This window comes from Lipotes vexillifer, unplaced genomic scaffold (assembly GCF_000442215.2).
Source record: "Lipotes vexillifer unplaced genomic scaffold, Lipotes_vexillifer_v1.1 scaffold536, whole genome shotgun sequence".
Classification (NCBI taxonomy): Eukaryota; Metazoa; Chordata; class Mammalia; order Artiodactyla; family Lipotidae; genus Lipotes; species Lipotes vexillifer.
This window is the reverse complement of record NW_006775074.1, coordinates 2,203,220-2,225,610: the sequence shown is the minus strand read 5'-3', so window position 1 is coordinate 2,225,610 and position 22,391 is coordinate 2,203,220. Positions and strand designations below refer to the sequence as shown.

Genomic DNA, 22,391 nt, shown 5'->3' with positions numbered 1-22,391 from the left:
GTAGGGAAGTGAAGAATAGAAGGAGAGTCAGAAAAAATTCTCACAGCTTACGAAGCAAATGGTGACTTGAGAAGAATTCTCCATACCTGAACAAACCCCCGTCACCAAGCAGTGTTTGGGATGAAGTTGGTTTTGATGATATGTATGAAACTATACCAATTCCACATAGTAAAGCTTACCTTTGGGAGAGTCTTAAACCGAATGACTATATGATAATGTTCTGAAGCGATTCCTACAACCCGCTTCCTTTTTAAATTTTTTAAAATTTATTTATTTATTTTTGGCTGTGTTGGGGTCTTCGTTGCTGCCTGTGGGCTTTGTCTAGTTGTGGCGAGCAGGGGCTACTCTTTGTTGCGGTGCGCAGGCTTCTCACTGCAGTGGCTTCTCTTGTTGCAGAGCATGGGCTTTAGGTGCATCGGCTTCAGTAGTTGTGGCACGTGGGCTCAGTAGTTGTGGCTTGCGGGCTCTAGAGCACAGGCTCAGTAGTTGTGGCACATGGGCTTAGTTGCTCCGCAGCATGTGGGATCTTCCCGGACCAGGGATTGAACCTGTATCCCCTGCATTAGCAGGCAGATTCTTAACCATTGCACCACCAGGGAAATCCCTACAACCCTCTTTCTTATAATGTAGAACACAGAATTATGGCACTGGTTTCAGGATAAATGCCTTTTTATCAGTGTCATTGGCATGTGCCAGCCCAGTCTGGAAATAAGAAAATCCTAAGCAGGAAAGCCTTTCCTACAAACTCTCCTACTTCCCAGTTTGAATGTACACAGAGCTGTGTTGTTGTTCTTGTTAACCTGGATTAAGAAGATACTGATCTGAAATTCACAATTTACTGGAAAACTCATTTCATTTGCTTTTGAATACCCCTAAAAGGGAAGTCTCTCGTTTTATTTCAGAATGAGTGGAGTGAAAATGAATAATTGCTATTTGCCATGTTGTGTAAAGTAGCCTTAAGATGAAGAGTTAATCTTCAGAAAATGACCCACTTGAACTCATTTCCCTGTTGATTTTTCTATTGTAGGGAACACTGGGAACACATTTAAGATAGAACCAGTCCTGGGCATCATCACTGTTTCTAAAGAGCCAGACATGACAACAATGGGTCAGTTTGTCCTCTCAGTCAAAGTCATGGATCAGGGTTCCCCGCCAATGTCTGCCACCGCGATTGTGCGAATTTCTGTCACCATGTCTGATAATTCTCACCCCAAGTTCACTCACAAAGACTACCAAGCAGAAGTAAATGAAAATGTTGATATTGGAACATCAGTCATTCTAATCTCTGCCATCAGTCAATCCACCCTCATTTATGAAGTCAAAGATGGAAACGTTGATGGGATTTTCACCATAAATCCCTATTCTGGAGTCATCACCACACGCAAGGCACTGGATTACGAGCATACCTCCTCTTATCAACTCATTGTCCAGGCCACGAACATGGCAGGAATGGCTTCCAACATCACAGTCAATATTCAGGTTGTTGATGAAAATGATAATGCGCCAGTTTTTCTCTTTTCTCAATATTCAGGTAGCCTAAGTGAGGCAGCCCCCATCAATAGCATCGTCAGGAGCTTGCACAACAGCCCGCTGGTGATTCGAGCCACCGATGCCGACAGCAATCGGAATGCTCTGCTTGTGTATCAGATTGTTGAGTCCACGGCCAAGAAGTTCTTCACAGTGGACTCCAGCACAGGTGCAATCAGAACGATTGCAAACCTGGACCATGAAACCATCGCCCATTTCCATTTTCATGTGCATGTGAGAGACAGTGGTAGCCCCCAGCTGACGGCAGAGAGTCCCGTTGAAGTCAACATAGAAGTGACAGATGTGAATGACAACCCACCTGTGTTCACTCAGGCTGTGTTTGAGACTGTCTTACTTCTACCTACCTATGTCGGAGTGGAGGTTCTGAAAGTTAGTGCCACGGATCCTGACTCCGAGGTGCCCCCAGAACTGACGTACAGCCTAATGGAAGGTAGCTTGGATCATTTTTTAATTGACTCAAATAGTGGAGTGCTCACTATTAAAAACAACAACCTCTCCAAAGATCACTACATGCTGATAGTTAAGGTGTCTGATGGAAAGTTCTATAGTACTTCCATGGCCACCATCTTGGTTAAAGAAGCCATGGACAGCGGCCTCCACTTTACACAAAGCTTTTACTCCACCTCCATCTCAGAGAACAACACGAACATAACCAAAGTTGCTATTGTCAATGCAGTGGGAAATCGCCTTAATGAGCCCTTAAAATACAGCATCTTAAACCCAGGAAATAAGTTCAAGATAAAATCTACCTCAGGGGTCATTCAGACCACCGGAGTCCCCTTTGACCGTGAAGAACAAGAGTTATATGAGCTGGTTGTGGAAGCCAGCCGAGAGCTAGACCATCTGCGGGTGGCAAGGGTGGTGGTCAGGGTTAACATCGAAGACATCAATGACAATTCTCCAGTCTTTGTGGGCCTCCCTTACTACGCTGCTGTGCAGGTTGATGCTGAGCCTGGCACCCTGATTTACCGAGTGACAGCCATTGACAAAGACAAAGGTGCAAATGGAGAAGTGACCTACCTCTTACAGGATGACTATGGCCACTTTGAAATTAACCCGAATTCAGGGAAAGTTGTTTTAAAAGAAGCTTTCAACTCTGACTTGTCCAACATTGAGTATGGAGTCACCATCCTAGCCAGAGATGGTGGAAAACCCTCTTTGTCCACATCCGTGGAACTTCCCATCACTATTGTCAACAAAGCAATGCCTGTGTTTGATAAGCCTTTTTATACAGCATCCATCAACGAAGACATCAGCGTCAACACCCCCATTCTAAGCATCAACGCCACCAGCCCAGAAGGCCAAGGCATCATATACATCATTATTGATGGGGATCTTTATAAACAATTTGACATTGACTTTGACACTGGGGTCCTGAAAGTCGTTAGCCCTTTGGATTATGAAATTACATCTGTTTACAAGTTGACAGTAAGAGCCAGTGATGCCCTTACTGGGGCCAGGGCTGAAGTCACGGTTGACTTGCTACTTAATGATGTAAATGACAACCCCCCTATTTTTGATCAACCCACGTACAATACAACATTATCAGAAGCTTCTCTCATTGGGACACCTGTTTTACAAGTTGTGTCTACGGATGCAGACTCAGAAAACAATAAAATGGTCCATTATCAGATTGTCCAGGATACTTACAACAGCACAGATTATTTTCACATAGACAGTGCAAGTGGCTTAATCCTGACAGCGCGGATGCTGGACCATGAGTTAGTGCAACACTGCACTTTGAAAGTCAGAGCCACAGATAATGGCTTCCCATCACTGAGCAGCGAGGTCCTGGTTCATATCTACATCTCGGATGTAAATGACAACCCTCCAGTCTTTAATCAGCTCATTTATGAGTCATATGTGAGTGAATTAGCCCCCCGGGGCCATTTTGTAACTTGTGTGCAAGCCTCCGATGCAGATAGCTCTGATTTTGACAGGTTGGAATACAGCATTTTATCTGGGAATGACCGGACGAGCTTTCTGATGGACAGCAAGAGTGGCGTCATCACGCTCTCCAACCACCGGAAGCAGCGGATGGAGCCTCTGTACAGTCTCAATGTGTCCGTCTCTGATGGGCTGTTCACTAGCACTGCCCAGGTGCATATCAGGGTCCTCGGGGCCAACCTGTACAGCCCTGCCTTTTCTCAAAGCACCTACGTAGCTGAGGTGAGAGAGAACACGGCCGCTGGGACAAAGGTAATTCACGTTCGAGCCACGGATGGGGATCCAGGGACATATGGGCAGGTCAGCTACGCCATCATCAATGACTTTGCTAAGGATCGATTCCTCATAGATGGCAATGGACAGGTCATCACAACAGAAAGGCTCGACCGGGAAAACCCTCTAGAAGGAGACATCAGTATTTTTCTGAGGGCCCTTGATGGCGGAGGGAGAACAACTTTCTGCACCGTGAGGGTGATTGTGGTGGATGAAAATGACAATGCCCCCCAGTTCACGACGGTGGAATACAGAGCCAGCGTCAGGGCAGATGTCGGACGGGGTCACCTGGTCACTCAGGTTCAAGCCATGGATCCAGACGATGGAGCGAATGCAAGGATTACTTATTCCCTCTATAGCGAGGCCTCGGTCTCGGTGGCTGACCTCCTGGAAATCGATCCTGACAATGGCTGGATGGTCACAAAGGGCCATTTTAACCAGCTGAAAAACACAGTGCTGTCCTTCTTTGTCAAAGCAGTGGATGGGGGCATTCCGGTGAAGCACTCCCTCATCCCCGTCTACATCCACGTCTTACCCCCTGAAACATTCTTGCCGTCCTTCACCCAGTCTCAGTATTCCTTCACCATTTCAGAAGATACAGCCATTGGGAGCACGGTGGACACCCTGAGGATTTTGCCCACTCAGAAAGTCAAGTTCAGCACAGTTAATGGGGAGCGGCTGGAAAATAACAAAGGAGCTGTCTTCATCATAGAACAGGAAACAGGCACGATCAAGCTGGACAAACGTCTTGACCATGAGATCAGCCCAGCTTTCCACTTCAAAGTAGCAGCCACTATACCCCTGGACAAGGTAGACCTTGTGTTCACGGTGGATGTAGACATTAAGGTACTGGATATGAATGACAACAAGCCAGTCTTTGAAACTTCAAGCTATGAGACGATCATCATGGAAGGGATGCCTGTGGGCACCAAACTCACGCAGGTGAGAGCCATCGATATGGACTGGGGAGCCAATGGGCAGGTCACCTACTCCCTCCACTCAGATTCCCAACCTGAAAAGGTGATGCAAGCGTTCAACATTGACAGCAACACAGGCTGGATCAGTACCTTGAGAGACCTGGATCACGAGACAGACCCCACGTTTACCTTCTCCGTGGTGGCCTCCGACCTCGGGGAGGCCTTCTCTCTTTCCTCCACAGCATTGGTCTCTGTCAGGGTGACGGATATAAATGACAACGCTCCTGTCTTTGCCCACGAGGTGTACCGAGGGAACGTGAAGGAGAGCGACCCTCCGGGTGAGGTGGTAGCTGTCCTCAGCACATGGGACAGAGACTCTTCTGACATCAATCGACAAGTTAGCTATCATATTACAGGTAAGTCTGTCACCCTTGGTTTTCACTACGTGCTCTGCTTTCTAAAGAAAGATGGAAGGTGGCAGAGGGGTAAGAGTAGGAGAGGAGAAGGAAGATGAGATGAGGGTTTGAGAAGTTATCTTACCTCTCTGGGGCTGAGGAAAATATCTGAGTAGCGTCAGTTTTTTAGTTGTTACTAACTCAGCCTTAGTTTGGAGTTCATTGTTTTGCCTATGACAGATTACCCAGATTGGTACCCTGTCCTTGAGTCAATTTTTATCATTTAAAAAAGAGTCCAGCCAAATATCTCAGTGGAAGAAATGAAAATAACAGCTCTTTTTGACTGGGGGCAGGGGAATGTATGTTTTTTTAAGTATATTCCTTTCTCCTACTTTTTGTAGCAGTAAGGAAAATAATAGCTTTACTTACAAGTCTTTCCTGGTAGTAAAAACTCAGATGCGTGCACGCACACAACACACACATGTACAAATCAAAGGGCATGGTTTGACCTTTTGCTGAAAAATGTTAAATTATAACTCCAAGTCAAAGGATGTGTCTTCTGACATCACAATTTTCTTAGATCCCTTTTCTGTCTTTCCAGATAGTAAATAGCAGTTCAATAGGAAAGCCAAGATAGACAAATGAGGTCATCCAGAGTGCACAAAAAACATCACCATCGGGCTTCCCTGGTGGCGCAGTGGTTGGGAGTCCGCCTGCCGATGCAGGGGACACAGGTTCGTGCCCCGGTCCGGGAGGATCCCACATGCCGCGGAGCGGCTGGGCCCGTGGGCCATGGCCGCTGAGCCTGCGCGTCCGGAGCCTGTGCTCGGCGACGGGAGAGGCCACAACAGTGAGAGGCCCGCGTACCGCAAAAAAAATCAGAAAAACAAAAAATGAAACATCACCATTACTCAAAGGGGCAGAGGATCTCATGTCAGAGTGAAGAAGAGGTGTCACTGATCAGGAATAGCTTTCTGGGGGTGACTGGCCTTAAACTGCAAAGAGGAGAGGGTTGGTGGTATGGGAGCGGTCTTCCTAAAAGCTATTTGGGGGTTTTAAAGCTAATATTTTGATGTCATGACATTCAAAGGCAGAACATAAGCAAAGTGCCAAAAGATTTTAAAGAATCCATCGGTACTTGTAGTCAGGTGGCCTCCCTTTAGAAAAAGTACATTATTCAAAGTGAAAAATGAATTGATTAGAGTGCCCTCAGGGCACAGAATCTGCTTAAGTATGTTAGTGGGAAAGTTAATTAATCACTGCAGAATAAGATCCACAGAAGAGCATATGTGTCATTGCTCAGGACCACCACACCTCCCCTCCACAGCACTACTCTTTTTCTTTATGGAACTGTTTTCTTGGTGGTGTTTTCTGTTTAAAGGTCTTAATGCATTTGTGCTTTGTCTGATGCCTTTCATTGTGGGGTTTTCTTAATTGAAATATATATTTCCGCAGTAAAGACATGAGTGATAGTGGTAAGGAAAGAAAGGTGAGTAAAGCAACAACTTTGATTTATTTGCATTCAGTTTCAGACAAAAAGCTTCTTAGGCGTTCTTTTTTTTTTTAAGTTTTTTTTTTTTTTATTTTATTTTATTTTTGGCTGTGCACGGGCTCTCTCTAGTAGTGGTGAGTGGGGGCTCCTCTTCATTGCAGAGTGCGCACTTCTCATTGCGGTGGCTTCTCTTGTTGTGGAGCACAGGCTCTAGGCATGCGGGCTGCAGTAGTTGTGGCTCTCGGGCTCTAGAGCGCAGGCTCAGTAGTTGTGGCGCGCGGGCTTAGTTTCCGCAGCATGTGGGATCTTCCCAGACCAGGGCTCGAACCCGTGTCCCCTACATTGGCAGGCAAATTCTTAACCACTGCGCCACCAGGGAAGCCCTTCTTAGGCATTCTGAGGATACTTTTGTATTTGGAAAAATAGTTAAATACTCAGCTTTAATTATTTACACATCGTCTCTGAATTCTCAGTGGATGGTTTAAGGGACCATCCCACTGACTTTACCAAAGTAATGAGAACAGAGTAGCTTCAAGCTACTGCTACTATTAGCCGTGCCAACCACCAACTGATTTTTATTAGATTTAACTTTTGCTCTTGATGTCACACAACTTGGCTGTGCTGCCACTGATGAACAAAGGACGATTAATCATTTTATTTCGCAAAAGAGCAGTGTGGGCCTGCACCAGAAGCATTTAATAGAGAGGTTACATTTGTGCATGCTGAAATCATATTCAACTGAAGTAAAATTGCATCATAGCCAGTGGTAGAGGAAAGTGATTTTCCAGGGAGGACCCTGTGCCTCACCAGAGCATGTTTCTCAGCCTCAACATTATTGGCATTGAGGGCTGGATAAGTCTCTGTTGTGGCACTGTAGGACGATTACCAGCACCTCTGGTTTCTATCCACTAGATTCCAGTAGCACCACCAGCAGCATCACCCCTGATGTGACATTCAGAAATGTCTCTAGATGCTGACAAACGTCCCGGGGGTTTGCGCACAGCCACTGTCAGTTGAGTTGAGAACCACTGACCTAGAGGAATGTGCAGCCCTCACCTTCTCTGCACTGTCTGCCCAGTACGGTCCATTTATCCTGTCTTTGTTTTGCCAAAGTTTGGCCTCTGTGCACCAGTGCCAGATTAAATCTTGGAGACAGAGTTTTGGGTAAAGTAGAAAGAAATCACTTTATTGCTTTGCCAGGCAAAGGGGGCCACAACGGGCTAATACCCTCAAGACTGTGTGTCCCACCCTGGAGAGGGTACTGAAGAGTCGTCTAGTGTTCAAGGAGCAGGGCGTGATCAGCTCACAGACCTTCTGATTGGCTGGTAGTGAGGTAATGGGGAGTCAGCTTCATCAACCTCCTGGTTCCAAGCGGTCTGGGGTCTACGTGCTTGTGGGCAGCACACAGTTAAATTCTTCTACCTGGTGGAGGAGTCAGTATCTGCAGAACAGCTCAACGGACATGGCTCAGAATATTACCTATAGCCCTTGAGGAAGAATAAAGGCCTTGACTTTGTTTAGTGGCTAAAGTATTATTATTTTGTCTTGCTTGACTGTTTTCCTTTCTTTCTGCATTTTCTCACTTCTCTGATTGAATTTATTCTTTGATTAAAGTTTTCCTACAGACAAAAGGCAGGTGGAGGTCTATTGTAGGAAGGCCTCATAGTGTCCTGCTTGGTTACAGTTGTTCCACACTGCCGAGTCCCTGGATGCCCGTCCCCCCCGCCCCCCATGCCTTATATCCAGAGTGAAGTCTGACGCTCAAGGTCCCACTGCTTCTCACTCAGTCCCTCTGGCAGGACCGTGGGTTTGCCCTCTGTTCTTTTACAGATTCATTGTAAGAAGATGAGATGGCTCCACCTTTTCAGTGAAGCAGCAGCCAGCAGGCAGTACGCTTTCCTTATTTATTTGTTTATTGTCAGTCTTTCCCATCGGAAAGTGAACTCCACCACGAGAGCAGGGATTTTTGTCACTTTTGTCCACTGCTGTAGCCCCACTGCCTGGCACAGTGCCTGGTCCAGAGCAGGTGACAAATACATGTGAATGCTCAAACAAACGAGACAGCGATGACCTAACTGGATTCCGGACTTCTTGCCAGTTGTCTCGTCCAGTCTTCCTCCGTGTTTGAAGTGACATTATTTCCCCCTTCAGGTTTGGAAGGTCAAGGTGGTTTTCTTCTTCCTTCCTCCAAGCTGCTTTTGTCTCCCTGTAATTCATTGATGTGGGAAAGTCATATTGCTGGGACTACATTCATTGCTTCAGCCTCATCAAGAGCGGATCCACTCCAGCTTTTCTACGTTTCTTCCATTTCCACCAGCTTCACTGTGTTAAATTTGATCTAATTGCAGTGCTTATCTTTGAATGGCTCCTTCAATGACCCTGCATTGGGGCTATTTAATCCTAATGGGTCTTCCTCTGTCACACAAACTTTTCTTCCCCAAACTTCAGTCCTTATAAGAAGAGCTGCTGTATGATAAAGGCTTCATTAAGATTCCTTAATAGAACTGACTGCCTTTCCTTGATTGCATAATCAACGGCTAATGAAATTGTCTTGGTAACAAGAGATATAGTGTATTACATCCTCTCTTGAGACGAAGTGGAAAGACAGTTGTATCAGCCTGATAAGAAGATTGATTGTTCACAGTTTGAATTTGATTGTCCTTAAGGGGAACTAAACAAGAGATCATCTCCAGCTTCTCTAAGTGCATTTTCTTCTCTTGGAAAGTTACTGTTTTACTTTTCACACAAGCCAAGCATATAAATATCATGCTTTGTTGCAGGAGAGTCAAAAGGAAGTGAGTGTCAATTTTTTTTCAACATCATAAACAATGCAATTTGAGATGCACCTGGATGACCCCGCACAGGCCTCTTGCTGTAGGTGGAGATCAAAGCTTTTCATTTCACATCTTCGAAACCTCTTTTTTCACCACAGGAGGGAACCCCCGAGGAAGGTTTGCCCTGGGCCTGGTGCAGAGCGAATGGAAGGTCTACGTGAAGAGACCTCTAGATAGAGAAGAACAAGACATTTACTTCCTCAATATCACCGCCACTGATGGGCTCTTTGTCACTCAGGCCATGGTGGAAGTGACTGTCAGTGATGTGAATGACAATAGCCCAGTGTGTGATCAGGTGAGATTTGCGGCTGTGTCGGATATATCACTGCTTTTTACTCTGCTTTTCTAAAATTAAGTCAAAACCCATTTCACTTTTGTCCTTAAGGCCAGGCTGCTTTCTCATCTTATCTCCTTAATTAATGAGCTCCAAATGGATAGAAGAGGGTAAGAGGTGGACTCTAGGATGAAATATTATAAACATGAAAAGAGTATAGTTAGCACGATCAGTACCTAATTCTGCCCACCAAAAAAATCAAACAAACAAAAAAATAAAACCAGGAGTCTCAAAATTAAATAATTTTTAAGGACTCATAAAGGACACTATGAATTTTTCTGTCTGAATCACCTATTTCATAAAAGAAGAATGGACCACTCAAAAGTATGAATTACTTTTTTCGCATAAGGTTACACAGCTGGTTGGTAGCAACGTTGGTAATGAAGCTGGGTCTCCAGACCCCTTATGAAGTGGCCTTTCCACCACAGTTCAAAGCGTGACAGCGAATGCAAGGTGCCAGTAATTGATTTTATCTCCTTTCTTACCAAAGTTAAATCACCCTTCATTTACCTTTTCCTTACATGTGGGTTGAGAGACAGTATTGGTGCTCTTTAGCTCAGAAAAGTGTTGCAAATAGATTTAATCTCTCATACTAATGCCAGATGTTAGTAGCGGCTCTTTAAAGAGTTGAAGGGTCCCAAGGACTGAGAGGGGCATGATCAATACGTGATGTGCGTCATGGTTCCACAGGGGTGGGGATTTTTGTCTCTTTTCTTCTCCGTTGTACTTCTAGCATCTCAGTGGTACCTAGCACATAGTAGGTGCCCAGTCAGTAGTTGTTGATGATGAGCACGGGAGGCGCAGAGCAAGAGATATTCTCTGTTTCATCATATGGTATAAGATGATTCTGTGGTAAAGGAAAAACATAGCTGAAGATAAATTATGCGAATGCATTTTTAAAGAAATCATTTATAATGCAAAATATGACAATTGCCCCACAAACACTCATGATTCAATTACTTTTTTTTACCTTTGCCTAGGTTGCATATACAGCATTATTTCCCGAAGACATTCCATCAAACAAAATCATCCTGAAGGTCAGTGCCAAGGACGCTGATATTGGATCCAATGGAGATATACGATACTCACTCTATGGATCTGGAAACAATGAATTTTTTCTAGATCCACAAAGTGGTAAGGCGAAATTTATTCTTTGGGTTAATGCCATTGCTAATCCACGAGAGAAGTTAAACTCTCACATGGTCTTATCACTAGTGGGTAGTTAGTATACAAGAGCCTTGATATGATGCCCTGCTATCTTGGACTCTTAAGAAATACCAGTAGCACATGGTGTTTGGAGGGCAGAAACCTCATTTGGCCTATAAAACTTGCCCTGACTTTACCTACATTTAGCAGCACCAAGTAATCAGATGTGTCTGTTTGCTTCTCCTCTTTCTCATATCCATGAGTTAAAGCAGCTGACCTATAAATAGTATAAATAGAATTCTATCACAAATGCAAGTTTCCATGCAAACCAGACAGCAGTGCATAGTAAGGAGAGTTTTGCCCTGTTGAAATCCCTTTTGGATCCCTATGCTTATTAACATACTTGTCTGGTTTTTATTTATCATTCCTGTCTAGTTTCTCCAAAGCTATGAGTCCTCAGACTTGCTTACATATTGAGGTAAAATTTATAAAGTGAAAGGTTATGTACCCTAAAGGCAGATGCCCTATCTATTGAAGGCCATAGATAATGGAAAAGGCATTTTCTATGGAGGTAAATTATCTCAGTGTTGTGTATTGGATGGCCCATCCATTGACAATTTTTAAATGAAGTGTAAAGATTGAATAATTTGCATATTTCCAGTGTTGTGTTCATCAGAATGAACAATAACTAATTTCTGAGTCTCCAGAAGGTATTAGTTCCTCCCTAGCTCTCTCCCATGTCCTGTCCGGTGCATCTTACCGGGAAGGGCTTAGCTACATAACAATATGCTACTTGGCTAAAGAGGCCTGGCAATTTTTTATTGAATAGGTAACATTTATTAACTACTAGACCTAAAAGTACTTTATGGGATATTTGTGTTCGATTCCAAGATGAACCAAACAAAGCATCCCCCAGGGATATTGTAACCCAGTGGAGAAGACAGAGCTGTAAGTCAATACTAATAATAACAGAAATAACAACAATAATAGTGAAAGACAGGATGAGTGCCCGGGAGAGATATCAGGAGAGAGATATCTGGGCACAGAGGAAGAAGCAGCTGATATTCTGATAAGAGGGAAGGGGAAACTTTTAAAGCAGAGCTGGCATTTGAAATGAGCCAGGATTCTAGGAGCTAAAGCAGGACACTGCCGGTCACGGGGGCAGCGTGGGCAGAGAGCACGGCACATCCAGGGAAAGCTGTGTACAGCATTGTCACTGGTCAGAGGAGCCACAGAATGGCTCGTGAGAAGAGTGGTGGAAAAACAACTTTAGGTCAGATTTTGGAGGGTCTTGAATGCCCAACTGAAAAACCACTGGGTGTTTTGGAGAAGGGGAAAATGATCCAGGCTAGATTTGAGAACTGGCTGCAGTCAGGAAGCCATAGGAGGAACAGCTTTATAAGTATAGATGGCTTTGTCCCAATGACTTCTACTAATTTTGTTAAGAGTACATAATAATATTTCATGAGTCCTACTTTTCACCAAACAGTATTTATTCAGGTCTGTCATTGTGCTTATTGCCATTATCCATTGAAATTTAGGTAGCAAGAATAACAAAATCCCCACAGGGGCTGACACTCAGGACCAGTACAGCTATCTGAGTGATTAAAATACAGACATAACCTCCCTCCATGTTAGTTGCCAAAGAGTTGCTGCTTTAAGCTTCTCAGATAACCCCCCACTGGAATCCTCCCCCAACAGCCACAGGCCCTACCACTATCCAGCAAGTGGGGTTCGCCTGGCACAGTAGGACTCCTCCATGACCTCTTTCTGCTAAAGCCAGCCTGTTTTGACTGTTTTTCTCTAAAAGATGGGGTAAAAAATAATGTTAAATATCTGGAAACAGACAGACTGCCCCTTCTGAGTTTACAAATCATTGACCTGATTGACTGTCAGAGAACTAAGGATACTGGTCCATTCTTCATGCTTTTTCTGGAGAAAATCCAGAAACAAGGCCGATCTCCAGAGCAGTTCTTGAGATGTTTAAAGAGGTATGGAGCTTCTCCACGGTGCCAAGAGAAGGAATCCCTGAAACAAGAGGCTTCACAGTGGGATTAATTCATCTGAAGGTCGTACAGTTGGTTTTTTGTTGTGTCCAGAATCCCATCACTTTTTCCCTGATGCTTAAAAAAAATGAACTTGCTCGATTTTTCAAAGCATGAGGCACTGGAGCCAAATGTCAGCAATCCTTCCTGTACTGGGGATTCTGTATGCACGATAATTGATTCTCTGCTCTTCAAAGGAAGACAGTTTTTGAAAAGCTAGGCCATTTATTTTCACAGGTGAGTTAAAAACTTTGGCTGTGTTGGACCGGGAGAGGGTCCCTGCATACAGCCTCATCGCCAGGGCCACCGACGGGGGTGGCAGGTTCTGCCAGTCTGACGTCCGTCTGATCCTGGAGGATGTGAACGATAACCCCCCAGTGTTTTCGTCCTACCACTATAACGCCTGTGTCTATGAGAACACAGCCACCAAGGCTCTATTGACCAGAGTTCAAGCAGTAGATCCCGATGTTGGTAAGTCAGCTGCACTGATGGGATACCTCCCTGTTTGTACTTTTTCTGTTGTTGCTTTTTTTTTTTTTTTTTTTTCTTCCTTGAAACATTTCACTTCAAGTGGTGACCCTCGTCTCCTCCAGCTCGGAGTTACCTGGAAGGATGAATGTTGAATTGTTCCTAGATCTCTCGCTCAGGATTCCGCGCGCTGGCACCTGTCACACGTCGACTGCAGACCCATGAAGAGCCGGTCCTTCCCAGCTGGTCAGGGCTTCTCTCCCCGTGTCCCCTGCATCGGCAGGCGGACTCTCAACCACTGCGCCACCAGGGAAGCCCCTTGTTTGTACATTTGACACATCTTCAGGTGCTACCTGTCCTTTAGTTTCATCAGCCCACCTTGGCTCCTTACCATGAAAACAAGTACATTAAACCACATTTCAGCTCTTCCACTGACACACTTCATATGCACAAGAGAACTCTGCGAGGCATCTTTCCACCTCTTTCTAGGATTTGAAGAAGCGATACTCTGAATTCCTTTACCTTTTAACAAAGAGCTTGGGGTTTGCACTTTTTTTAACCTTTAACGTAAAAATAATAGCTTTCTTACTTGCCCATTCCTCCTGAACATAGTTAAAATGCTGCGTTGTGTGGCAGGGAGAATTCATTTCCATTTCTATAAAGAATTGCATCCCATGCTTTAGCTGAAATATGGCAATCTCGATTTATGGTGGTACCCCATAGTGCAAAGACCAATTACAAAATGTGCTGCCAGTCCAATGTGGATTTTTTTTAACTGCCGTTTTCCAGAGTACTTTGCTCATATAAACTGACATTACTAGGAGGGGTGTGGGTGTGGGCGATAAGAAGGAATTAGAATTGAAAGTTGCTAATAAAGTTTGTGTTCCAATCCACTTTACATAATGAGATGGTGAGTTAGAAAAGATCGGAGTTAATTGCTAGGTAGTCCTTCTGAGAATGTGTAAGTTATTGAGGTGACTGCATGATGGAATCTAAATACGCAAGGGCATATAGACAGCCTCTTGGTTGTGCATTTTAAGAGCTGTAAATCAGGGGACTGGGGAGTGATGGGGTGTGTCTGTTATGCTAAACAGGCCTTTATATAATTCAGGGTCTTATTGCTTAATTCTGAATTGAAAGAAAAATTATTGGACTAATGGAAAAGTAAATACATTATAATTAGTTGAAAACAAATGTAGTGCCCAGGGTCTCTGCATATTTCCCCTTAGAGAAATTAGTGGCTACACTATGAATTATTGTTCTTATCTCATTAGCATAATTTCTGAGGCTGAGAACCAACCCTTTAAAAATCTGCATATTGTAAAGCTTGGTAAAAAAAAAATGATAAACAGGAAAAGACTCTTTTCTTTTTGGCTGTGCCACGTGGCTTATGGGATCTTAGCTCCCCGACCAGGGATCAAACCCGGGCCCTTGGCAGTGAAAGCGCCGAGTCCTAACCACTGGACCACCAGGGAATTCCGGAAAAGACTCTTTTATTGATTTATAATTATGTAATACTTACAAATACTCTTTTTTAAATGAGGATTGGGAAACATTCTGTGGACTCTTGATAGCAGACTTTTGGGGAAAAGAGGACAGAAATCATGCAAATGAATCATTAATAATTTAAATTTGACTCTGAGAATGTGCAGTTGGGCCAGAGATGAAATTTTAAGATCTAAAAATTTTTTAAAAAGTGGAGTTTTTCTACTCACCTCCTTCCTAAAGGAACTGGGTATATGCTCTATCTACTGGAGATTGTACAGAACACAGAGGGAGTCTGATCAGTGCACATGATGTTTCGGACAGTGGAGGTGGGGAGAGGTCATTGACTCACAGATGTGGTTGTGCTGGAGGGTATGCAGTTAGCTCCGTCCTTCTCACTTCTTCTGAGTCAGCTGTCTGGGTTGGCAGTTGGGGAAGAAGGATTGACCAGACTCTGGGCATTAGCAGGACAGAGATGATAAAGCCTTTCAAAGACCAAACCCAGAATAACGACCTTATCAGCACTTCCCTCTGCTCATTTGCACTAATTAGCAAAAAATTAGCTTATGCTAGGGGCTTCCCTGGTGGCGCAGTGGTTGAGAGTCCGCCTGCCGATGCAGGGGACACGGGTTCGTGCCCCGGTCCGGGAAGATCCCACATGCCGCGGAGCGGCTGGGCCCGTGAGCCATGGCCGCTGAGCCTGCGCGTCCGGAGCCTGTGCTCCGCAACGGGAGAGGCCACAACAGTGAGAGGCCCGCAAAAAAAAAAAAAAAAAAATTAGCTTATGCTCACAGCTTCAAACAGACATGGAGTTATGAGTGCTGCTCATATAAGATGTGTTCACCAGGCTATTGTATTCGCTTCCGGAAAACCAGAGCATAGGATACCAGATTCTGGGTCATATTCTCAGTTTTTGTAGAATTCATTTAGCTTTAAAAAAAATAAAAACTAAGACAGCCGGGAAAGAACAATGAACACCTCTCAAAAGGCAAGCTGAGCACCTGCTATTTCCAGGCACCATGCTGAGGAGGTAGGTGTGAAGGTCTAGGTCAGAGCCTGCAGGGGGATTCCAGAGTCAAACCCACATTCTCCAGAGTCCCGGGTGTCAGTGACTGGGAGCTAGTGCCATTTTCATTAGCAGCCTGATTCCCCATTTCTCCGTCTCCTGTAAGGCAGCACAGAGGAGCGTTGAGCCGCATACTGAGATGACCAGTGTGTGGAGTGGGCGAATCATCTGGTGGCCAAACTCAGCCTCTGGCCTGAAGCTGAGTTTGCAGATGAATCGTTAAGACTGAATCCAGCCCTCCAGTATCTTTAGTTTGGCTTACATACAGTGTTCCAAAAAGTTTGAATTAATTGTCAATAAAAGTCAAGAGATATTTATTTGAATTTTCAATTTCTGGCATTTTCTAAAAACAGCACTCAGAAGACTCAGCAATTCCAGGTGCACAGTCCCACCATGGTAGGAACCTAATAGCAGCTGCCTCCTTGATACCAGCCACTTCTCACCCTCCCAATCCCCAGCCATCTCACTTACTTATGTTACCACCTGACTTCATAGGCCCCTCTCTAAAGTGACAAGGAAATGTCTGACTTTTAAAGAACTTTTAATTTTGAAATAATCATAGGTTCACAGGAAGTTGCTAAAAACAAAAATGTACAGGAGGTGGCATGTACTTTTCACACAACCCTTTCTCCTAATGATACCATCTTGTATAACTAGTACACTCAGATTTTGGTGCAGGTGTGTGTGTGTGTGTGGTTGTGTGTGTGTGTGTGTTTGTGGTTGTGTGTGTGTGTGTTTGTGGTTGTGTGGGGGGGGGTGGTTGTGTGTGTGTGGTTGTGTGTGTGTGTGGTTCTATGCAGTTTTATCACCTGTGCAGCTTCATGTAACCACCACACCCACCTCCTCCGCACACTTCCTTCCCAGTCTGTAACCCCTGGCAACCACTAATCTCCGTATCTATAATTTTGTTATTTCACAAATGTTATTTAAATGGAATCGTGTAGTTTGTCACCTTTTGAAAATGGCCTTTTTCACTCAGCATCATTCCTTTGAGATCCATCCAAGTGGTCTAATTGATTTCTGACCCTAGTGAAGAACATTGGTTCCATTTGTAAAAATGACAGGGCTATTTGGTTCATGAAACTTCTTTTGTTAAGCATATTCCTTTACCTAAAGTTACAAACGATTTCAACAGCATTTGGCTGCAGTATATACTAAGTCACTATAAACCGCAGAAAAAAGACAAAGATATATTAATCTGAAATCCAATTCCATTGCTTCATAAATTCAAAATGCTTACAGTGACTTGCTAACCTTTCATATCCTGGTTTCCTAATTTTAAAAAATATTATTGCTTTTAGCCAAACAACTCTTTTCCTATGTCAAATTCATTATTCATAATGAACCAACTGCCTAGGTCAGGAATAAAATAAAAACAGAGGAAGACAAGACCATTTTAGCACCCAATTTATGAGTTCTAAGAAATAGCATGGCAGCTGTCTAGATTTCAGCATTAAATTCTTAGTTTTCCTGTAAAATGGAAACATCCTCAATCCCATGAACTAATGACATGACTTTATGACCTAACATTTACAAAAATTTAATCCTTTCAGTAAAGATTAGGAACCCTTTTGTTGCACCACCTCTTTGGGGTTAATATTTTACTATTTACCGTACCTCTTAAGGTAGGAATTGTGTCCAGGTTCTCAATTTTTAGCGTTTTTTAAGCTAGCAAAGGGAATATGCAGAGGTGAAAATTGAAGCTAAAATCTGTGACCATTTTAGGCAAAGTGACATGGAAATAAAATGTAAACTTGCACTGGAAAATGTGCCAGAGACCATGATTTATTGAGAGGCAAATGTCCAGATATTTGAGATTCAAGAGGACATGTTTTTCCTCTTATGGATCAGGGACATAAAGCAAGGAAATGTTCTAATGAGCAACTCACTCCTTTCCTGTAAAATATTTCCTACAAAGTTTAGAACTTCTTTCAGGGATTTTGGAGAAACTTGGAAGCTTGTAACATTCATTACATTTATTTTCCATTCAATATAACTGATATTTAATGAGTAGCTACGTAGCAGGCATTCTGGAAGGAACTGTACAAGGAATGTGCAGTGACAGGCCCAGGTTCTATGCAGTAGTGAAGGGCATGAATCAGCAACACATAGACCTTGAATAAAAGACAGAGCTCGCAGAATGAATGGGATTCAACAGGCGGAGGGAGAAAGGCCTTCAGGAAGACAGGAACCAGGAGGATGAAGTTGCAAACCTGGGAAACTCTGGACCCAATTAAATAGTTGGGAGATCATCACATGGTCAAGGACAGAGAGAAGGCAGTGAGATGAGAAAAGGCATCTGGGCCTGATTGTGGTGGTTCACAAAGACCAGGAATTGTGTGCTTAAACCAGTAGATAGAAAAGAACCACCGAGCACTTTGGAGAAAAGAAATTCATCAGTTCTGGGTTTGGGAAATGCTAATTTGATAGGAGCATCTAACATGGGCGTTAAGAAATCTTCTAGGAGAATATCAAGAAAGATCACGGGGGCCAAAATTCTAGTAGTAGCTTTGGGATTTAAAAGGAAGGAGCAGGGACTTCCCTGGTGGTCCAGTGGCTAAGACTCCACGCTCCCAATGCAGGGGGCCCAGGATTGATCCCTGGTCATGGAACTAGATCCCCCATGCCACAACTAAGAGTTCACATGCTGTAACTAAAGATCCCGCATGCTGCAATGAAGATCCTACACACGGCAACAAAGATACCGCATGCCGCAACTAAGACCCGGCGCAGCCAAATAAATAAATAAAAGGAAGGAGCAGAGGACAGAGAGATTTTACATGTGAAATCTGTCGATTTTGATACTGACTGGATTGAAGGCACAATGGACAGGCTAGACAAGAACTCAAACTCGTGCACCAGGTGCAGGTGCTGTTTGCACAGAAATAGCTTAGGTGGCCTGAAGCAGGACCTTTTGTAGAAAGATGAAAAACTGGAGACACATTGGGAATTAAAGTACAGTCCTTCAGGAAAAAGTCAGGAATAAAGATAATAAGTTTGTTAATCATGACAGAGTAGGGAGGCTTTGCCTTTGAGCGGTTTACAGTCATAGTGGGAAACAGGAAAGCACAAAAGAACATTCAAAGAAAAATGGAACCAATGTTATAAGAGAGTTGCATCTGTAAAAGTAGGAATTTTGCTTATTTTTAAATTTAATTTCTGTTTTATATTGGACTACAGTTGATTTACAATGTTGTGTTAGTTTCAGGTGTACAGTAAAGTGATTCAGTTATACATATACCTATATTCATTCTTTTGCAGATTTTTTCCCATATAGGTTATGAAAGAATATTGAGTAGAGTTCCCTACACTATGCAGTAGGTCTTTGTTGATTATCTGTTTTATATATAGTAGTGTGTATATGTTAATCTCAGACTCCTAATTTAGCCCTCCCCCCATGTTTTCCCCTTTGGTAATCATAAGTTTGTTTTCAAAGTCTGTGAGTCTGTTTCTGTTTTGTAAATAAGTTCATTTGTACCATTCTTTTAGATTCCACATATAAGCAATATCATATGATATTTGTCTTTCTCTGTCTGACTTACTTCACTTAGTATGATAATTTCTAGGTCCATCCATGTTGCTGCTAATGGCATTATTTCATTCTTATTTGTGGCTAAGTAATATTCCATTGTATATATGTACCACATCTTTTTGTCCATTCCTCTCTCAATGGACATTTAGGTTGCTTCCATGTCTTTTTTTTTTTTCATTTTAACATCTTTATTGGAGTATAATTGCTTTACAATGGTATGTTAGTTTCAGCTTTACAACAAAATGAATCAGTTATATATATACATATGTTCCCATATCTCTCCCCGCTTGCATCTCTCTCCCTCCCACCCTCCCTATCCCACCCCTCCAGGTGGTCACAAAGCACCAAGCTGATCTCCCTGTGCTATATGGCTGCTTCCCCCTAGATATCTACCTTACGTTTGGTAGTGTATATATGTCCATGCCTCTCTCTCGCTTTGTCACAGTTAACCCTTCCCCCTCCCCATATCCTCAAGTCCATTCTCTAGTAAGTCTGTGTCTTTATTCCTGTTTCACCCCTAGTTTCTTCATGACATTTTTTTTCTTAAATTCCATCCATGTCTTGGCTTTGTAAATAGTGCTGCAATGAACATTGGGGTGCATGTATCTTTTGGGATTATGATTTTCTCCAGAAAAAATAGGGATTTTGTAACGATTAGTCAATACGTGTAAAATGCTAGCACAGGTCCCTGTGGGAACATGAAAACATGAGTAATGAATTTTCAAGTGGGACAATTCAGGAAGGATTCACAAAGTGGTATTAGCATTTAAGTTGGGTTTTAAGGGTTGGGGCTTTTCAGAGACCTTCAAGATGTCAGAAGAGTAAGGCGAGGAGATCACCTTCCTTCCCACAGATACATCAGAAATACATCTACACGTGGAACAACTCCTACAGAACACCTACTGAACGCTGGCAGAAGACCTCAGACCTCCCAAAGGGCAAGAAACTCCCCCACGTACCTGGGTAGGGCAAAAGAAAAAACAGAGACAAAAGAATAGGGATGGGACCTGCACCAGTGGGAGGGAGCTGTGAAGGAGGAAAGGCTTCCACACACTAGGAGCCCCTTCACTGGCGGAGATGGGGGTTGACGAGGACAGCACAGCAACAGGGGTGCGGAGGGCAGAGCGGAGAGATTCCCACACAGAGGATCGGTGCCGACCGGCGCTCACCAGCCCGAGAGGCTCGTCTGCTCCCCCGCCGGGGCGGGCGGGGCTGCGAGCCGAGGCTCGGGCTTCAGAGGTGAGATCCCAGGGAGAGGACTGGGGTTGGCTGCGTGAACACAGCCTGAAGGGGGCTAGTGCGCCACAGCTAGCCGGGAGGGAGTCCGGGAAAAGGTCTGGAACTGCCTAAGAGGCAAGAGACCATTTTTTTGTGGTGCCTGAGGAGAGGGGATTCAGAGCACCACCTAAACGAGCTCCAGAGACAGGCGTGAGGCGTGGCTACCAGGGCGGACACAGTAGAGGGGCATGAAACGCCAAGGCTGCTACTGCAGCCACCAAGAAGCCTGTGTGCAAGCACAGGTCACTCTCCACAGCTGCCTTCCCGGGAGCCTGTGCAGCCCGCCACTGCCAGGGTCCCGTGATCCAGGGACAACTTCCCCGGGAGAACGCACGGCGCTCTTCAGGCTGGTGCAACATCACGCTGGCCTCTGCCACCACAGGCTCGCCCCGCATCTGTTCCCCCCGGCCTGAGTGAGCCGGAGCCCCCGAATCAGCTGCTACTTTAACCCTGTCCTGCCTGAGCGAAGAACAGACACCCTCAGGCGACCTACACGCAGAGGCGGAGCCAATCCAAAGCTGAGCCCCAGGAGCTGTGCGAACAAAGAAGAGAAAGGGAAATTTCTCCGAGCAGCCTCAGTAGCAGTTGATTAAATCTCCACAATCAACTTGATGTACCCTGCATCCGTGGAATACATGAATAGACAACGAATCATCCCAAAATTGAGGCGCTGGACCTTGGGAGCAATTATATATATATATATATATATATATATATATATATATATATATATATATATTTTTTTTTTCCCTTTTGCTCTTTTTGTGAGTTTGTATGTGTATACTTCCTCGAGTGATTTTGTCTGTATACCTTTGCTTTTAACATTTGTCCTAGGGTTCTGTCTGTCTGTTTACTTTTATTTTTATTTTTTTAAGTATAGTTTTTAGCCCTTGTTATCATTGGTGGATTTGTTTTTTCATTTGGTTGCACTCTTCTTTCTTTCTTTTCCTTTTTTTAATTACTTTTTAATTTTTAATATTTTCTTTTATTTTAATTACTTTATTTTATTTTATTATTTTCTTTCTTTCTTTCCTTTTTTCTCCCTTTTCTTCTGAGCCATGTGGCTGACGGGGTCTTGCTGCTCTGGCCGGGTGTCAGGCCTGTGCTTCTGAGGTCGGAGAGCCAAGTTCAGGACATTGGTCCACCAGAGACCTCCCAGCTCGACGTGATATCAAACGGTGAAAGCTCTCCCAGAGATCTCCACCTCAATGCTAAGACCCAGCTCCACTCAACCATGAGCAAGCTACAGTGCTGGACACCCTATGCCAAACAACTAGCAAGACAGGAACACAACCCCACCCATTAGCAGAGAGGTTGCCTAAAATCATAATAAGGTGACGGACACCCCAAAATACACCACTGGTGGGCTTCCCTGGTGGCGCAGTGGTTGAGAATCTGCCTGCCAATGCAGACAACACAGGTTCGAGCCCTGGTCTGGGAAAATCCCACATGCCATGGAGCAACTGGGCCCGTGAGCCACAATTACTGAGCCTGCGCGTCTGGAGCCTGTGCTCCGCAACAACAGAGGCCGCGATAGTGAGAGGCCTGCGCACCGCGATGAAGAGTGACCCCCACTTGCCACAACTAGAGAAAGCCCATGCACAGAAATGAAGACCCAACACAGCCATAAA

General features: G+C 44.2%; 1 protein-coding gene across 1 annotated transcript in view; it reads left to right on the top strand.

Moving 5' to 3' along the window:
* The window catches only part of FAT3 (FAT atypical cadherin 3), a 592,627-nt gene that overhangs the window by 488,814 nt on the left and 81,422 nt on the right, over nucleotides 1-22,391 (top strand). The window contains 4 exon segments of the mRNA XM_007449656.1: nucleotides 1,028-5,101; nucleotides 9,505-9,701; nucleotides 10,721-10,874; nucleotides 13,169-13,402. Of these exon segments, the coding sequence (XP_007449718.1) occupies nucleotides 1,028-5,101; nucleotides 9,505-9,701; nucleotides 10,721-10,874; nucleotides 13,169-13,402 (4,659 nt within the window).